At 54.2% G+C, this 16,435-nt stretch overlaps 1 protein-coding gene across 1 annotated transcript in view; it reads right to left on the reverse strand.

The window, feature by feature from the left end:
• Window positions 1–3,315: 3,315 nt before the first annotated feature.
• Window positions 3,316–16,435, reverse strand: part of MYO15A (myosin XVA) — a 51,435-nt gene continuing 38,315 nt past the window's right edge. The window contains exons 57-65 of the mRNA XM_090291229.1: window positions 15,308–15,402; window positions 15,027–15,104; window positions 14,560–14,656; window positions 12,165–12,325; window positions 11,117–11,250; window positions 9,010–9,143; window positions 8,507–8,640; window positions 7,062–7,202; window positions 3,316–4,040 (exon numbers count right to left, since the gene is read on the reverse strand). Of these exons, the coding sequence (XP_090147355.1) occupies window positions 3,939–4,040; window positions 7,062–7,202; window positions 8,507–8,640; window positions 9,010–9,143; window positions 11,117–11,250; window positions 12,165–12,325; window positions 14,560–14,656; window positions 15,027–15,104; window positions 15,308–15,402 (1,076 nt within the window). The 3' untranslated portion in view covers window positions 3,316–3,938. The remainder of the gene's footprint in view (window positions 4,041–7,061; window positions 7,203–8,506; window positions 8,641–9,009; window positions 9,144–11,116; window positions 11,251–12,164; window positions 12,326–14,559; window positions 14,657–15,026; window positions 15,105–15,307; window positions 15,403–16,435) is intronic.

Consider the following 16,435-nt stretch of genomic DNA (forward strand, 5'->3'; position numbering starts at 1 on the left):
CAGACGCTTAAGGAAACTTCTGAAACGGCGGGGCCAAGAGCAGCGAGTCCGAGCTCTGAACCCAGACGACGATGTTCGCACAACCTGGACTCATTGATCGGGCACCTCACTGCCCGCCCCGCCGCTGCCTGGAGCGGACGTTCCTCGAGTCACGTCCGGGTGGCGGTGGGTGCGTGCGCAGTCACGAGACGCTCCGGGTTTGGTTTAGCTTTTCCTTGGAGCTGGAAATGGGGATGGGGGCAGCTCTTACGGGAACGACAGAAGAAAAAGAGGACGAGTAGGCTCGTGGATGAGGGAAAACTACATATAATTACTAGAGACAATTCAAAAGTTGTGAAGCGTGCGATCCGGCAGGGTGCACGGCGTGAGCAAAGGCGTGGCGATTTGGGGTGCGCTGGGGTGGGTCCTCAGTGGTTTCTGCCCAGCCTCGTTCATTTGCTTTGCTTGGCGTTCAAAGCCTTTGTTAAAGACCCTTTCCGAGAACACTGAGCTTCATTCTCTCCCTGACACTACCAGGGCTGCAGACATACCCCCTCACACTTCCTGGCCTTTACACAAGCTGTTGCTTCCTCCCTCTTATCTTTGATTGATTGATTGATTGCTTTTATTTTTTTGAGTTTCAGTTCACTTCTTCCTAGCAGTCTTCCCAGATTCTCACTGAAATGATGTGGATCTTAGGTTTCATGATCTGGTCTCTGTGTCTGCCTTCAACCTCAACTCTGGCCATTTTGCTTCTAGCCCGTGTTTCTCCCGTCCTCACCTACTCCACCCCCAACCCCACCGCAGTGTGTCAGGGCATAAGGACCAGACTCTGGGTTCGACTTTTGACCTCCTGACAGGCTGTATGACCCTGGGCAACTGATTTCCCTTTCTGAACCTGTCTTCTAGTCCATAAAATGGGAGTAACATTAGTGCCCACCTCATATGGTAGTTGTGAGGATGAAGTGGAGTCATGTGTGTTAGGCAGAGGGGATTGCTAACCTTGAGCCTCAGTTTCTGCATCTAAGCTGAGGGTCCTACCAGTCCCTGTTGGGAGGCGGAGGTTGTCGTGTAGTGATTTGTCAAGGCCAGAACAGCAGGACCTGTGGAATGGGGAATTCTGGACACTTGAGACCCTGGACGTGGTCTCCAAGCCCCCTGCCGGGTACTTGCAAAATGCTATACAGCAAATCAGCATCCATATGTGGAATTTGAACACAGGCCTTTCTGGGTCCACAGCCTAGGCCTTTTAACTACCAACCCAAGATCTTTTGAAGAGTCTTGAGGGTCCTGGGCAGAAGGAGGGACCTCTGTGCAGGGGAAGACCAGGGTGGTGAATATGGGGACACTGAACCTGGCCAAGTCCAGCCCCATGTCACACATAGAGGGTCCTTCCCATTATTTTTAGCATGCAGATACGGTGCATCTTGCTATACCAATTTGGGATCCCAAGCCTTCACCAGTTGACTGTCTCAGGCTCCCATGTGACCCAGACATTTGTCCTGTATTGTTCTCACCCCGTGGTAGGCTGTAAACCCTGGGCTTGGTCCCCTCTGCTTTGGATCTCCCCAATTAACCTGGAGTTCCTATCTTTCTAGGTCTTGGCTCAGGTTAGGGGGGGCCAGGAGGGAGAGTCTGGGGGACACAGCAGGGTTTGACTCCTCTCTGCCTTACGAGGATTGTTACCTCCTCTGAAGAGGGTTCAACTCTCTGATGCCACCAGAGTCACCAGAACAGCTGTTAAAACATGAGCGTTATGCCTTAAGGCCCAGGTCCTGAAATGAAATCCAAGAGCTCTGGTGTTTTGCTTACCCCATGCTCTGTAACAAAGCACCCAAAACTGAGATCTCAGTCACTTATTTAGCTCCCAAATCCGCAGTCTGGCCAGGGTTTGGCCAGGACACTTCTCTCAGTTCCATGCGCATCTGCTGGGAAGGCTTGGTGTGAAGGGTCCACCTCCAGGTGGCTTCCCTCATTCATCCTACTCATATTCTGAAATCCAGAAGTCCTCTTGCCTCACACCTGGGCAGACCTACTGCCTTTATGGCTCTTTCCCCACTTCCCTCACCTCTCTGGTCAGCTCTGTTCACTGGACTCCTAGGGCTGCTTCTGGGGGAAGCCAACCTGAGGCAGTGGTGAAAGTGGGACATTCCTGTGGTACCTCTTCCTTGACCCTCCCTGCCCCAGCATGGCCTGATGGATCCCCAGTCCTGCCCATTGGGCCTCCGAAATCTCTCCCAAGTTAACTTCTCCTGAGGCCTGTCACCACCACGAGTGTCTACACCATTTTCCGAGCTGACAAGGCAGCAGCCTCCCCCCGGTCTCCCTGCCTCCTACGTGCACTTGCTTTGTGGTCAGAATGACCTTTTCAAAATACAATCTCAGCAGATTGCCCCAGCCCCATTGGAAAAAAGCTTTGAAGGCTCTTCATGGTTTTTGGGAGAAAGTCCTACATAGTCTGCAAAGCCTTAACTACTCCACCTCTGCCAGCTGCCAGTCTCAAGTCCTGCCACTAGTAAGGTCCACTTCAGGGTCCCTGCACATGCTGTTTCCTCCCCTTATCACCCAGTTAATTCCCACTTACAGGCTTTGTCCTGATTTATAGCTTAACTGAGCAACTCCCAGTTCCTAGCATTTGTCTAGTACACAGTAGGTGCTTAATAGGTAATGAATAAATAAATCTTCCTCTGATACCACAGCTCCAACCAATTATGCCCCCACATACTTATCCAGACTTCCTCTCCCAAGTCTAGTGCTCCCCTCTCCCACAGTTTCCAAAAAATACCAGCACTTTCCATCAGTATTCGTTCATTCTTTTATTCATGTGACAAGTATTTTTTAAGTGCTACTTTGTGTCAGGCATTGTCCTAGGCTCTGGGGGATATAGTAGGGAGCAAACACAATTTTCTCTGGGATGTTCATTCCCCTCCAGTCTATCTATTCCTAACAAACTTCTACTCATCCTTCAAAACCCAACAGCCAAGTCCTATTCTCTGGCAAGCTCTTCCCCAGACTTCTCCCCACCTAGCCCCTGACATGAAACCTCTCTCCACTATACCACTGCTGAACCCTGTGTGGCCCAACCAGGGATGGGGGTGTGGGGTTGGAGCTATCCTAGCACTATGGAGTGGGGACACGGGTCTGCAGGGAGAGGTAAGGACCAATGTCTCTGCTGGAAGTTCTGTTCATGGGCAGTGAATTGGGCATAACTAGGCCTCCAACTCCTGCCTCCTCCCTCAGATTTGTTTTCCAACCACTCAGCAACTTGAAGAAATGGAGGGCAGATGCATCTTTTTGTTGTAGTTAAGATTTTATTTATTTTTAGAGAGAGGGGAAGGGAGGGAGAAAGAAAAACATCAACGTGTGGTTGCCTCACACTCCCCCAACTGGGGACCTGGCCCACAACCCAGGCATGTGCCCTGACAGAATCGAACCAGCGACCCTTTGGTTTGCAGGTTGGCGCTCAATCCACTGAGCCACACCAGCTAGGGTTAGGTGCATCTCTTATTTGGTCAGGAATGACCAACGGTTATGAATCCAAGCTGAGTGGCAATGCAGGGGGCACCCAAGGAAGAAAGGTGAGGGGCTGTGATGTGGAGCAAATTTGAACATCAGACCCATCAAACCAAAGGCAAAGTTCAGTTCATCCAGGCCATCGGTTTGGGACTTCCCTGCCACAGGTGGGAGTCAGGCAGGGCCTGCAGTGTATATGTGGCAGGAGGATCCATGGGCAGCCTATGAAAGTTCCTCCTATCTGACCCAAGGTTGCATGTTTTGACTCCATCCCAACTCTAGATGGGTCTTGGCTTCCTGGGGGGTTGGGTCATTCCTCCTACCACCTCTTGGTCTCCCCCAAGGTTCTGGCCCTCACAGGGGTCACTGGCCCAGAGAGACCCAGTAACTCCCCTGGGCCACGGAGCAAACCTTCTGAGAGGGCAGCTGCAGGGCTGGGGGCTGGGTCAGAGCAGCGTGATCTCACTGGGGGGCAATGTGAGCTGCTTCTCCCGGGCACTGAGCAGGTTCTCCACATGCACAGCCACCACACGACACAGCTCCAGGCCCTGCAGGAGAGACAGTGAGAGTTCACGCTTCCGCAGACTGCCATCACTTCCCCAGCTCTCACCTTGGGGTGAGGTGTGGTTTGTGAGAGAGGCGGAGGCCAGCCTCCCCAACTCTCCCAGGGCCCAACTGGATTCCGGAGGGCTGCTGGGCCTTGGGGTGGAAGGGGAAAGCAGGCAGGAGACCAAGAGCACCTGCCAGCTTTGCTGCGTGTGACCTACGTAACCTAGAGTCAGTTACTTCTCTCTGAGCCTCAGTGGCCTCATCTCTAGGGTCTCAATTTACCAGGGCCTGCACCACAGAACTGTGGTGAGGATTCCATGGGATTTTATTTTGTGTAAATCATTTAGATTTTAAGAAATATTAATCCAGTCCATAAATGGTAAGTTTCTAACTATGTGTTGCCATGGTTACCACCTGGCACCCACAACCCAGAATAAGGGGTGACCCAGCCTCAGGGCTCCCAAGTGTGGGGGGGCAGCAGAGAATGGTGGAAAATCCATCTGTGAGTGTGGTTCTCAGACCACAGGCAACTGGAATCCCCCCAGGAATGCCCTGGCCAGCAGGAGCTGCTCAGAGGGGGCAGAAATGAGTGGCAGCTGTGTGCCAGGCACTGTCCTGACTACTACCCCTGAGTCCTGTGTCCTACCCCTGCTAGTCCCCACAGTGTCCCTATGAGGCAGACACTCTTAGATCCCATTCCACTGGTGAGGAAACGGGCCAGAGCCATGAAGCCACTTACCCCAGACCTCACGGCTGGTAGATGGTGGGGACTTGAACCCAGGTGGGAGGAGGCCCACAGCTGCACCCTGAACTGCTTTTGGCTGAGGTTAGTTGTGCCTCTCCTGCCCTGGGGGCCACCTCAGCTAATGAGGTCAGAGAGAACACGATGGGGGTCTTCCCTTCCAGCCACTTCTGCCCACATGCTGCCGTGCTCCAGACCTCACTGGAATTATTGCCCTACTTGCCAGGGGTGGAAACTGAGGCTCAGTAAGAAGCAGGGATGCTCAGGATCCCCTCACACAGCCTGCCAGGTCTGTGGGCTGCATCAACACTGCGCCCAGACATCACTACCTCCTGGAAGCCTTCTTGATGACCTCCAAGGTAGCTCAAGTACACCTTCTCAGTACTGAGCATCATGCTTTATTGGAGAATTTCTTTGATATGTTTCCCTCATGAAATTTGGGGCTTGGTAAGAGCCAGTCCTGAGGGGGTTTTGGTCACTTCAATATCCCTGCAGACACAGTGCAGAGCCTGCTACCTAGAGATGCTCAGTGGTTCTGAATGACGCTCAAAGGAATGAATGTGCCCCCCGCCCCGCCACACATACATGCGAGAGGCAGAGGTGACAACATAAAGAGGTCGGCGGGGCTGCGAGGAATTGGAGAAGCCAAAAAAGCTTCCATCAGTCCATCCACCCACTTACTGAGCATCTACTGGGCCAGGCACAGTGTTAGGGATAACAAGAGGGACACAGCCCTGCCCTTTTGTGGCTGACATTCTGGTGGGGGACACAGACAAGACATAAATAACCAAATGATTTGCAAGCCAGAGTAAGGGCCACGAAGGCAGAAAGAGGATTATCACGGAGCAGGTTCAGAAAAGCCTTCTAGAAAGAGGTGATGTTTGTGATGAAAGTAGAATAAATGGAGGGAGCCCTGTGATGAATGGGCGTGGGGGTGGGGCAAGCATTCCAGGTGGAAGCGACAGTGAGTACAAAGGGTCTGGGCAGGAAGGGGGGGCGATCTTGTCTTCACGGAGCTGGGGTGAGGGGTGAGAGCAGAGGGTCACAGAGATCATGAGAGGAGGGTGCAGGGATGGGGAGGGCTCCTAAGATGGAGGCTTGAGTGCCTGGGAGAGTTGGGAGGAAAGCTAGAGAGGCCTGCTGGTCTCCAAGGGAGATGCTTGAGGGCATCAGGGCAGGAAACAGGAATATGGGGACTGTCACAGCAAATGGTTTTGGAGGTCTCAGTGCTAGAGGGAGTGTTGGGGGAGAGGCCCACACTCAGCAACATTGAGAGGCAGTCCAGGGAGGAGGCACCAGGAAAGGAAACAAAGAAGGAGCAGGTGGTCAGCAGGTACAAGGAAGCAGGTTCACTGTGGTGGGAGCTCACAGAGGAGGGTTTTGGGAAGCAGACTGGGCCAGAGGGTAAGGCCAGAACTGTGACTTTGGCAGGAGAATTGGGATACAGTGGGAAGCAGACTGGGGAGCCTGGTCCTGAGGTGCAGATTCTCCAAGGAGCACAGAGAGCCAGAGAGGCTCTGTTCTGTCCTGTCCCTCAGAGTCAGGGCTGGGGCAGTGGGAGTCCCTCTTTCTTGCTGTGGGAAATCAGCTCCTTTCAGCCAGGCCCCAGTGGGAGGGCGTTGTCCTGGGCAACCAGCCCCAATTCGGCCCCATCTTCAAGCCTAAATCCTCTTTCAGAGGGGTAAGAACTCTGGTCCTACCACCGCCCCCCAGGGAGCTTTGACACTTGGGCAGAAGCCTAGCGGTCAGTCATGCCTCTTACAGAGCAGCCACAGTTGCTGCAACTATGAGCAGGGACAGGGCAGGCGGGCCTGTTTCCCTGTGTGTCACGTGGGAACCCCATCCTCTCTACCCTCAATCCCAGGCCCCATAATCTATCTCCAAGCCTTAGCCCTGGTGCCACTGCCCATTCACCTACCTTCTAGTGCCCTTGGGGGAAAGAAAGGCCCACGTTGTTAGCTTGGCATTCAAGGACCTTCAAGACCTCTCCTGCCCTCGCTGTGTCTCCCCAGTTCCCTAGCAAACTCCTCACTATTCTGCAAACAGCTTGGGCCCTTTCCCATGACCCCACCACCCAGACTGCGCTGGGAGACCACTCTAACGACCTGCAGTCTATGCAGTGTTGGGCTAGTTCTGTCCTCTGCCCTGGGCAGGGTGTTTCCTGTGGCCCAGCCAGGGGCAGACCTATCTCGGAGCCAGACACAGAGAAGAGCCTGGTGAGTGAAAGAAGGGAGTGAGGGGCTGGGTGACGAGGCCTGGGTGCTGGGGCAGGGCCCACCTGCTCCAGCTGCAGCTGCATGGTGCACTGGGCTGCCACATCCCCCAGCAGGATCTCCACGTAGGGGTAACTGGAGCTGGCTGTGGGCCGCTGGGTCCATGTTGACTGGATCTCCTTCAGGGGGAACTTCACCATCAGCTCCTGTGGGGGAAGGGGCAGACAGGCTTTTGCGTGGGACAGTCTTAACAGCCCTTGCCCCACCCCTGCAGACCAGATCAATAGAAGGCAGGGCACCCCGGTTCGAGTACAAGTTCCCCAGTGACTTAGAGCAAGTCATCACTTTATCTCTGGACTTCACCTGTAAAACTGATTCAATACATGTTCATGCATACGTCTACAAAGTGCCAGGCACCCCTCTAAATCCTGAGGGTGCAGGGGCACCGTAAATGTTGGTGGTGTTCCCACCTTCACATCAAAGCTGCTTCTTAACACCTACACCTCTTTGGAGCTTTCTTTCTAGCTCCAGGAGCAAACTCAGAGCACATACAGGGAAAGCCGGAGATATGAGAGTTAATGCCTAGACTAATGGCAGATGGGAACACAGTGGCTAGACAGCAGGCCAGAGGGTGTCCTCTGTGGGGTGCATTCCACGCCATCTCCCAGCTGGACTAGTGGCACTTGCCACAGCAGCACTTGCTTGCTAGCATGCCTAGCCCACAGCGTGCGAGCTTCCCTCCGGACCCCCTCGCTCCCTCCAGTGCTTCCTGAATGACCTCCAGATAAGTCACTTGCCCTGTCTTCATGTCAAGGTCCACTTCTGGAAGAACTGAAAAAGGGGGGTAGCAGGTCCTGTCGGTTATGGACTTAATTGTGTCACCCCAGACCCATGTGTGGAAGCCTTAAACCCCCAACCTCAAGAATGTGACTGTGTTTGGAGACAGGGCCTTTAAAGAGGTGATGCAGGTAAAATAAGGCCATCAGAGCGGGCCCCAACTCAACCTGGCTGGTGTCTTTATGAGAAGAGGAAATCTGAACAAAACAAAGGCACCAGAAATGTGCATGCAGAGGACAGGTCATGGGAAGACAAGGAGAAGACAGCCATGCACAAGCCGGGGACAAGGGGCTCAGAGGAGGCCAACCCTGCCAGCACCTGGGTCTTGGACTTCCAGCCTTCAGAATGGAGAGACAATTACAGTTTACTTCTGCTGCTGAAGCCCCCGGTCTATGGTACTTGGTCATGGCAGCCTGGGCTGATTAAGACACTCTATGAGTGTTTAGCATGTGTTTTACCTCATTTTACTTTCACAACAGCCCCATGGGGTGGGTGCTATCATTCCCACATTCCAGATGAGGAAACAAGGCTCAGAGAGGTGTGGAGATGTGCCCAAGGTCACACAGGTGTAAATGGTGGAGCTGGGTGGGCTTCCACCACTGGAGATCTCAGCACCTCTGAGGGGTAGGGCTCAGAGGAGGAGGGGAGCGCTGAGCAGGCTGAGGCCACTCACGTGGGTCTCAACGCTGAGGAAGTTGAGGCCATTCTGGTTGACGGCAAGGATGCTGGGGGCCGGCACAGCAAGGTTGCTGCAGCTCTGGATGAAGAAGAAGGAGGAGCCAAACATGGGGGAGGCGCTGAGGAGGCCTGGGGTAGGAGAGGCACAGTCAGTGTGAGAGGCTCATCAGTGACAGCCACGGCCCTCATCTGCCCTGCTGCGGCCAGCTGGAGTCCTCTGTCCCCCAGGCTCCTCCAGCCTCTCCCAGAGGCCTGCCTCGGCACCTTCTGCCCCCGCCTCCACTTGTGGCTCTTCTCCCTGACTGCCAGCTCTCTCTGCCAGGGCCACCCAGAGTCTAGGCAGTGCCCTGGTGAGACAGGTGTCCTCTCCAAGCAGCTCAGTTTCACTAACACCAAAAATGCCTTCACGCAAAGGAAAGGGGGCCTCCATCTCCACCCTCCACAGCCCCCTCCCCAGCAAAGCCCACATGGCTGTCTCCCCCAGCTCTGGACTCTTACCCAGAAACTGGGCACGGGCCTGGTGGGGGCTGAGCGCTTGCGTCTGCTGCCGGTGCTGGATGACCAGGTTGAGCCAGGTTGAGCCGGCCACGGTGTGGTAGAGCCGGGTCGGGATGTACTCCTGGACCTCCCGCCTGCACGTGGAGGGCAAAGTGGTCCTGAGCACCTGCCAGCACATGAGCTCTGCACACGGTCTCACTTAGTACGCACTGCAGGCCGTGTGCAAAACGGATGGGATCCTTGCACCTTCTTGGAAGGCTAAACACTGGGGAGTGCAGGGGGGCTGCAGGTGGGTATAAAGTGCTCACACAGTACCCTGGCACACAGCAGGGGCTCAATAACTGCTGGCCAGAACCACTAGGCTTCCTGTTTGAAGATGAGGGAACTGAGGCTCTGAGAAGTTCACTGACTGGTCCAAGGTCACACAGTAACCAAGTGAGTCTGAGTCAGGGGGCTGAGACTTGAATCCACGGCAGGTTCTTGCTTTGTAGTGCCTACCCACAAGGAGAAGCCCAGGCCAGAGAGGTGAGAAGCACAGGACAGAGTGGCAGGTGGCAATACCAGGGTGTGCAAAGCCACCACCAGCACTGGTCAGATTATGGGGCAGAGGAATCCTGTGACTCCCCCTTGCAGGGCCATCAGCCCCTCATCCCCACTCTAGTCCCTTCTGACATGCTGGCTTCCTCAGGGCAGCTCCTCTGCCTTGGGACATCTGGAAAAGACCAATAGCACTTCCAGCCAGTCCCAGCGACCCTGGTCTACATACTGGGGAGGGCTGGGAGAAAATCAGGGCACCACCTTCCCCAAGAGACACCCCCCACCAGCACATCTTTCCTTTCTTGCACGGCTGGGGTAAGAGCCTGGCATCTGGACTCAGCCTCCCCACATCTGCATCCTGGTCCTCCCCACACCTATTAGCTTGGTAAGCTTCGGTAAGCCATATAACCTCTCTGGGCCTCAGTTTCCTCATCTGTATAAGGGGAAAATAAAGTGCAGTTGGGGAGATTAGCTGAGATAATGCATACAGAATGCTTTGCAAAAAATAAGAACTCAATGATCATTTTTATCCAGGATTGGGATTACACTTTTATGTGCTTCCTGTGTTTTTGCTGAAAACTATAGCATAAAAGAGCTTTACATCTTGGGCCCTCACTGCATTATGAGCACTAGGACATGCACTGAACCTACGTTATCTTACTATTATTCACACCAGGGACTTTCAAAGTGGGGCTGAGGGTCTCGGAGGTCAAAGACACTTCCATAATAGCACTACGATGTCATGTGCTTTCCCCTCTTGCTCTCTCACTAGTGCACAGTGGGGTTGGCCAGGGGCTACATGACATAAGACCACACAGGCTGACGGCAGGAGCCCGTGTGAGGGTGCAGAGGTCTTCCAGTGAACCAGAGGAGAAAGAGATTTACATAGTGTAAAACAGGCCACTCTTCTCACTAAATGTTTTTAGGAAATAGTGTTTTTCGTAAGTTATTTATATTAACATGTGATGTTAGTTTATATTATTTGTATTATAATTATTTCTTATATAATATCATAGTTATTATAATAAGATGTCACATATTATCCTTACTTTTAAATTAATTAATAAATCAATATTTTAAATTGTTTCTCGGTTTTAACTTTGAATATGGTAAATATATCAATAGATAAAACCCACATAAACCAAAGCTCTTCAGGGTCCTATTTTTAGATAGTAGAAAGGTCCTGAGACCAAGTCTAAGAAGGACTGATTGGTTGCCTCTCTGAGAACATCAGTGTAAAGGCTGCCTAGCACCCCAGGGTTTACTTAAGGAACGCCCTGTTGTTGGACACGCACCATGGTGAACGTTTCTGTGGCCAAATACTTCTGCATGGCCATGTACTGAAAGCCTTTGTATCATTAAATTTGCTCTGAACTATTAATACCAGCTGGAAACAACCTGTTGTGGGAGGAGGAGGCGTCTCAGCTATATGGCGAGTTGTAGGACTTCAGCCCTGGGGGCAGGCCAGCCCCTCCCCAGACAGCCTGCTGGTGCAAGCGGGGTGCATGGGGCCTGGGATGCAGCTCTGAGGAATGGGAGGTGGGGGGCTGATGGATGGGCAGGTGCTCACACACTGGGCAGGTAGATGTGGTCCTTGGCCCGGTGCTGCAGCGAAGCCAGCTTGGACACTTGCTGCAGCTGCTGTTCGCTGGGCCGGCGGACTGGCACGCTGCTGAAGAGGCCCTTCAGGTAGTCAGGCAGCACCTATGGGGGGCACTCCATGAGTGTCTGCAGACAGGCACGCGCTGGAGCACTCAGTCACAGGGGCTGGGGAGTCCCCACAGCGACCTGGGGAAAGTGGGCCTCCACACAGTAGTGCGTGGGTGTCTGCTGGGCTGGGGTTACTGAAAACTGAACAGGCTTGAGTCACTAAAACAGTCATGGACTGCACACCCAGACTCTCATTCACTAGATATGGGGCAAGACTTGGGGTGAGGGGGTCAGCATTTTAACAACTTTCCAAGGGACGCTGCTGGCCACTGTAGTGGACTGTGCGGGGTCATTGGCAACAGCGACACCATGTGGCCACAAAAGCCAAGTGACTGTATTTGCAGCTTTGCCACCAGTTCCACACACAAAAACAAAACAAAACAACAAAAAAAAACACAACACATTCTCTGTCCAAGCACTTCCACAAATGTTAGCATAGGAGGGGAGAAAAAGAGTTTGTAGACCCCAGGATCCTGACTTAGAGGACCAAGTATCAGAGGGGAATAACACAGAGGTAAAAATAACAGTGTCAGTCAAGGCCTGTCCAGGCCTTTGAGAGAGGGCAGGCCATGTGCTCGACCGGGAGACAAGTCAGGAGAAAAGGGGAAGTGACAGAGCCCTCATGAGAGGGGCACTGTTTGGGGCAGCCTTGCTGGGGGCACTTAGACCAGCAGAGATGCAGGCCAGCCAGGCCAGGCAGTGGTCTGAGAATTAAGCAGTGAGGGCAACCTCACTGGATCCCTCCGAGGAGACCATGCAGGGGAGCGGAGGCACTGGGGCTGGAAATGTCAGCGGGGACCACCTGAATCATGGAGGCCTCAAACGCCAGGACCGTGAGGTTTGGCCTCACAGTCCTGGTGGGGAGGCTGCAACGTGCCGGAGCATCAGAGTGGTCCACGTGTGCTGACCTGGTTATAGTGCATGGTCACGTATAGCTCGTTCTCAAACTTGAGTGGCTGATCCCAGAGCACACGCCGGAACCAGAGCATGTAGCCGCCATCCAACTGTTCCATCTCTGAGGCCACGTCCAGGATGTAGGTGCCGCAGCTGAGCGGGCACACGTGCTGCCCTGCAGAGAGCCAGAGTCAGCTGTGTGGGACATGTGTGCGCACACCTCAACCGGCCACCCACGCAAGCATCGCCTCAGGGAAGCCCCTGCTTGCTTTGGGACATGGCAGGCTCAGGGAAGGAGAGCATGTTATGGAACAGGACGCCTGTGTTTGTGCGATGCTGATGACCACAGATGGGAATACCTCACATTCAAAGCCGCAGCCCGTCAGATCGATGGAAGTGTTCTGGGTTACGCTCAGGGAAGGCCTAGTCTGTTTGCAGAGGAGGTCAGGGACAACGAGAAGTACGGTAGGCCTCAGATCATGAGACCCATGGATGCCTTCTGGCAGAACTCCTTCAGGAGAGACCCCTGCTGGGCTCCTGAAGGGGCAGTTGGCCGGGGGTTGGGGGGTGTGGGAGTGGGGGACTGGGGTCTGGCACTGAGTGGGTCTGAGTCTGCAGGAGAGGCTTCAGTTTTTATTTTCTGCACTGACATTTCTGCTCCCTGTCCTGCACCTTCAGTAAAAATGGACAAAAGTGAGAGGGGGAGACTCTTGAGCCAGACTGCTTGGGTTCAAATCCCAATTGTGTGACCTTAGGAAAGTCCCTTAAGCTTCATGGCAGGATGATTAATGGCCCTTCCCCAAAGACATCCATGTCCTGGAACCTGTGAAGATGTTACCTTCATGGCAAAAGGGACTTGGCAGAAGTTATTAAGTTAAGGGTCTTGAGTTATGCTAGGTTATCCAAGTAGACCCAATGTAATCTCAAGGGTCCTTGTAAGAAGGAGGAGGGAGAGGAGAGAGACAGATGGATTAAGATCAAAGAAGGGCCATGGGCCAAGGAATGCTGGTGGCCTCTACGAGCTGGAAAGGGCAAGAAGATAGTTCCTCCCCTAGAGCCACCCAAAGGGACCAGTCCCATGACACTGATTTTAGGACCTCTGGCCTCCAGAACTGTAAGATAGTAAATGAGGGTGGTTGTTGTTGTTGTTTTAATATATATAATATTTTGGGTTTTTTTAAAGATTTTATTTATTTTTAGAGAGAGAGGAAAGGAGAGAGAAAGAGAAGGAAAGAAACATCAATCTGTTGCCTCTTGCATGCCCCCAACTTAGGCATGTACCCTGACCAGGAATCAAACCTGCGACCTTTTGGTTCATAGGCTGGTGCTCAATCCATTGAGCCACACCAGCCAGGGCAAGATATTGTTTATTTATTTTTAGAGAGAAGGGAAGGAGAGAGAGGGAGAGAAACATCAATGAGCGAAAGATACATCAGTCAGCTGCCTCTTGCACGCCCCCAGCTGGAGACCTGGTCTGCAACTCAAGCATGTGCCCTGACTGGGAAGCAAACCTGCTTGCTACCTCTGGGTTTGCAGGCCGGCACTCAATCCACTGAGCCACACCAGCCAGGGCTAAACAAGGGTTGTTTTAAGCCCCCAGGTACGTGGTGATTTGTGACAGCAGCACTAGGAAACCACTACACCCTCTGTCAGCCTCGGTTTCCCCATCTATCAGTGGGGATAATGGTCTCCATTGCATAGGGTTGTTGTGGGGATTAAAGGAGAGGACAGAACTAAATGCTTTGAACTGTGCTTGGGACACAGTATCTGCTCCCTAAATGTCAGTTATTAGCACTGTTTTGTCATGCCTTCTCCCCCCTCCCCGCCCCCCATCATTTCTGGGCTGGACTTGAGGCAGGCAGGGCCGTGGACAGACATGTGGTTCAGGGTCGAGGTGGCAGTGGGGCGAACTGGTTGGAGCGGATGGAGTCGACCAGCTGGTGGCAAACTGGACCATGGTCTAGAGTAGGAGGATAGCAGATGGAAGGGGCTTTGGGCCACATGAAAAAGATCTAGTGAAACCATGGGAGGAGCTCTTATGACCAATAAGTATTAAGGCATAAGTGGCAGGAAAAATGCTTGCATCTCTGGGTTCCAGGACTTGGGATCTCTGAAGGGAAACCTTCCTAGGATGGGGGCTCCTTGAGGGCAGGGTCCACTGAGCAGGCTCTGAGCCGCAGAGGGAGGGATCAGAGAGGGCCCGTCCTCCACAAACTCCCGGTCTGGTAGGCGAGACAGACTTACGCACAATGGAGCAGAGAGGGACAGACCAAGGGCAAGGGGTGCTCGGTGCACAGAAAGGCCCCTCCTCGTGGGGGTTGAGGGCCTTCTGGGAGGAAGTGGCATCTAACCCGGACCCTACAGACCACGTGGTGGGCACGAGTGTGCTTGGTCCTCCTGGCCACTCACCTCGGTTGGTGACAAGGAAGATGACATACTCATCGAAGGCCTCAGGGCGCGTCAGAGCCATCTCAGCACAAATCTCCTTCACCACATCCAGCGCCACCTGGGGGAGGGAGGAGTGGGGAGGCCAGCCGAGATGGCCTCTGTGGCCCCGGCCCACGCAGGCAGGAGGCCCAGTGCAGAGTTTCTCCGGCCCTCTGCACACAGGTGAGGACCCTCTGAGGTCCCTGAGAATCAGCCTCGCGCAGGGAGGGGGCACCGCTTTGGAGTCTGAGAGGCGCAGGTCTGTCCCTTACTTGCAGTCTGGCCCTGAGCTGCAAGCCCCACCTTCCCAAGGCTCAGTCTGCTCTTCTGAGAAATAAGACCTGCCTTGAGAGGCTGTGAGGGGCTCAGTACCCTTGGGGGTCTACTCTGAACACTGGGGTGTCCCTGCCCCTCCAGTGGCAGCCTGCTGGAAACATCCCCTCACTTACGGTGCACGTTTTGATTTTGAGATGGCGTTCAAGGCCTCCGGGGAGGAAGAAGAGCTGCCTCTTAGAGCTGCGGCCTGCCTGTGAGGAGACAGGACAGGCTGAGTTGTGGGATCTGGGCCAGCCGCGTCCCCTCCCATAGGAGTCCCTAAGCCCAGAGGCCCAGGACAGGCACAGGCAGTAGCAGCTGTGCACCTGGATTGGACAGGGCCCCTCTGCGCACACGTGAACGCACAACAGGGTCTCTCCTGCTCACCCCGACCCCCACCCCACTGCACACTCACCAGCAGGGCCCGAAGCTCCATGCTGCTGGGGAGCTCCAGACGCCCACCAAAGCGCAAGGTTTTCTGCAGGTTCCGCTCACAGGCCTTGGCGAGTCCTACAAAGACAGAGTCAAGGCCTTGGTCAGGGTAGGCAGCAAGAGAAAGAGGCCCCCCTGGCCACCAACCATGAGCCTGCACAGCCAGTGGGACAAGCTCTGACTGTCCAATTGATAGTTGAGGAAACAGTGGAGAGAGGGGCTGTGATTTGCCCAAGGTCAAGGGCTGGAGTATAAGTGCTGAATTCGAACCCACATCCTATATGGTTAAGGCCTTTCATTCAGTCCACAGTTCCCTTGGCTACTTATGAGCCCTGGAAATAGCTGTTCCCGTGAGCTGTTGACCGGGGGGGCCTGCCCGCAATAGACTGTGTGACTATGGTGATGTGGCGGTGCCCCTGCCAACAGCCCTCCCTCCCCCAGGGCCCCAGTGCAGGGGCCTCCTTCAGCTGCTTCCCCTGTTCTCTGACAGGCAGTGTGCTGCGCCTGGAGGGGCAGGGCATGTTCAGCGGCCCTCCCAGCTCTGGGAGCTCTTCCTCAAGAGCTGGGCCTACTCACTTCTGAACCTGGGAGTGTTTGTTAATCAAATCAAAGAGGAGGATTCAGAGGGGGAGAGAGAGAGCTCCCCTGTCTCTTTCACAGCTACTGTGGTGACCACAGGGGCCTTGGCCCTTCTTAGGGGGACCTGGGAATTGCTATGGCAACAAGGCTAGAAATGAGGTTGAGGAGCAGCCTCTGTCCTCCATGCTCCAAGGAGGGAAAGGCCAAGGCCCTGCTGCCAGCTTTGGGCCCACCCCTGCCTGGACCTACTCAAGACCCTTGTGGATTCCAAAGACCAGAGCAGCAGGGCCTCCCCTAGTACCCTAGGTCAGCCTCGCCAGCTCCCGCTCCTCCTCTTCCACATGCCGTGCTTGCCCGCCTCCAGGCCTTTGCTCCCACCACTCAGCCCACCTAGAACTCCCTACCCAGAGCAACAACTCCTCTGACATGCCACCCTTGCCATCAGGCAGGTAGCCATCATGTCAGTCCCTGGGGGACCTCCACAGATGTTCAGTGACACTGCCCAGGCACCCATGTAGGATGGTCCCCACTT

This window comes from Furipterus horrens, unplaced genomic scaffold (genome assembly GCF_987537825.1).
Source record: "Furipterus horrens unplaced genomic scaffold, mFurHor1.1.pri manual_scaffold_11, whole genome shotgun sequence".
NCBI lineage: Eukaryota > Metazoa > Chordata > Mammalia > Chiroptera > Furipteridae > Furipterus > Furipterus horrens.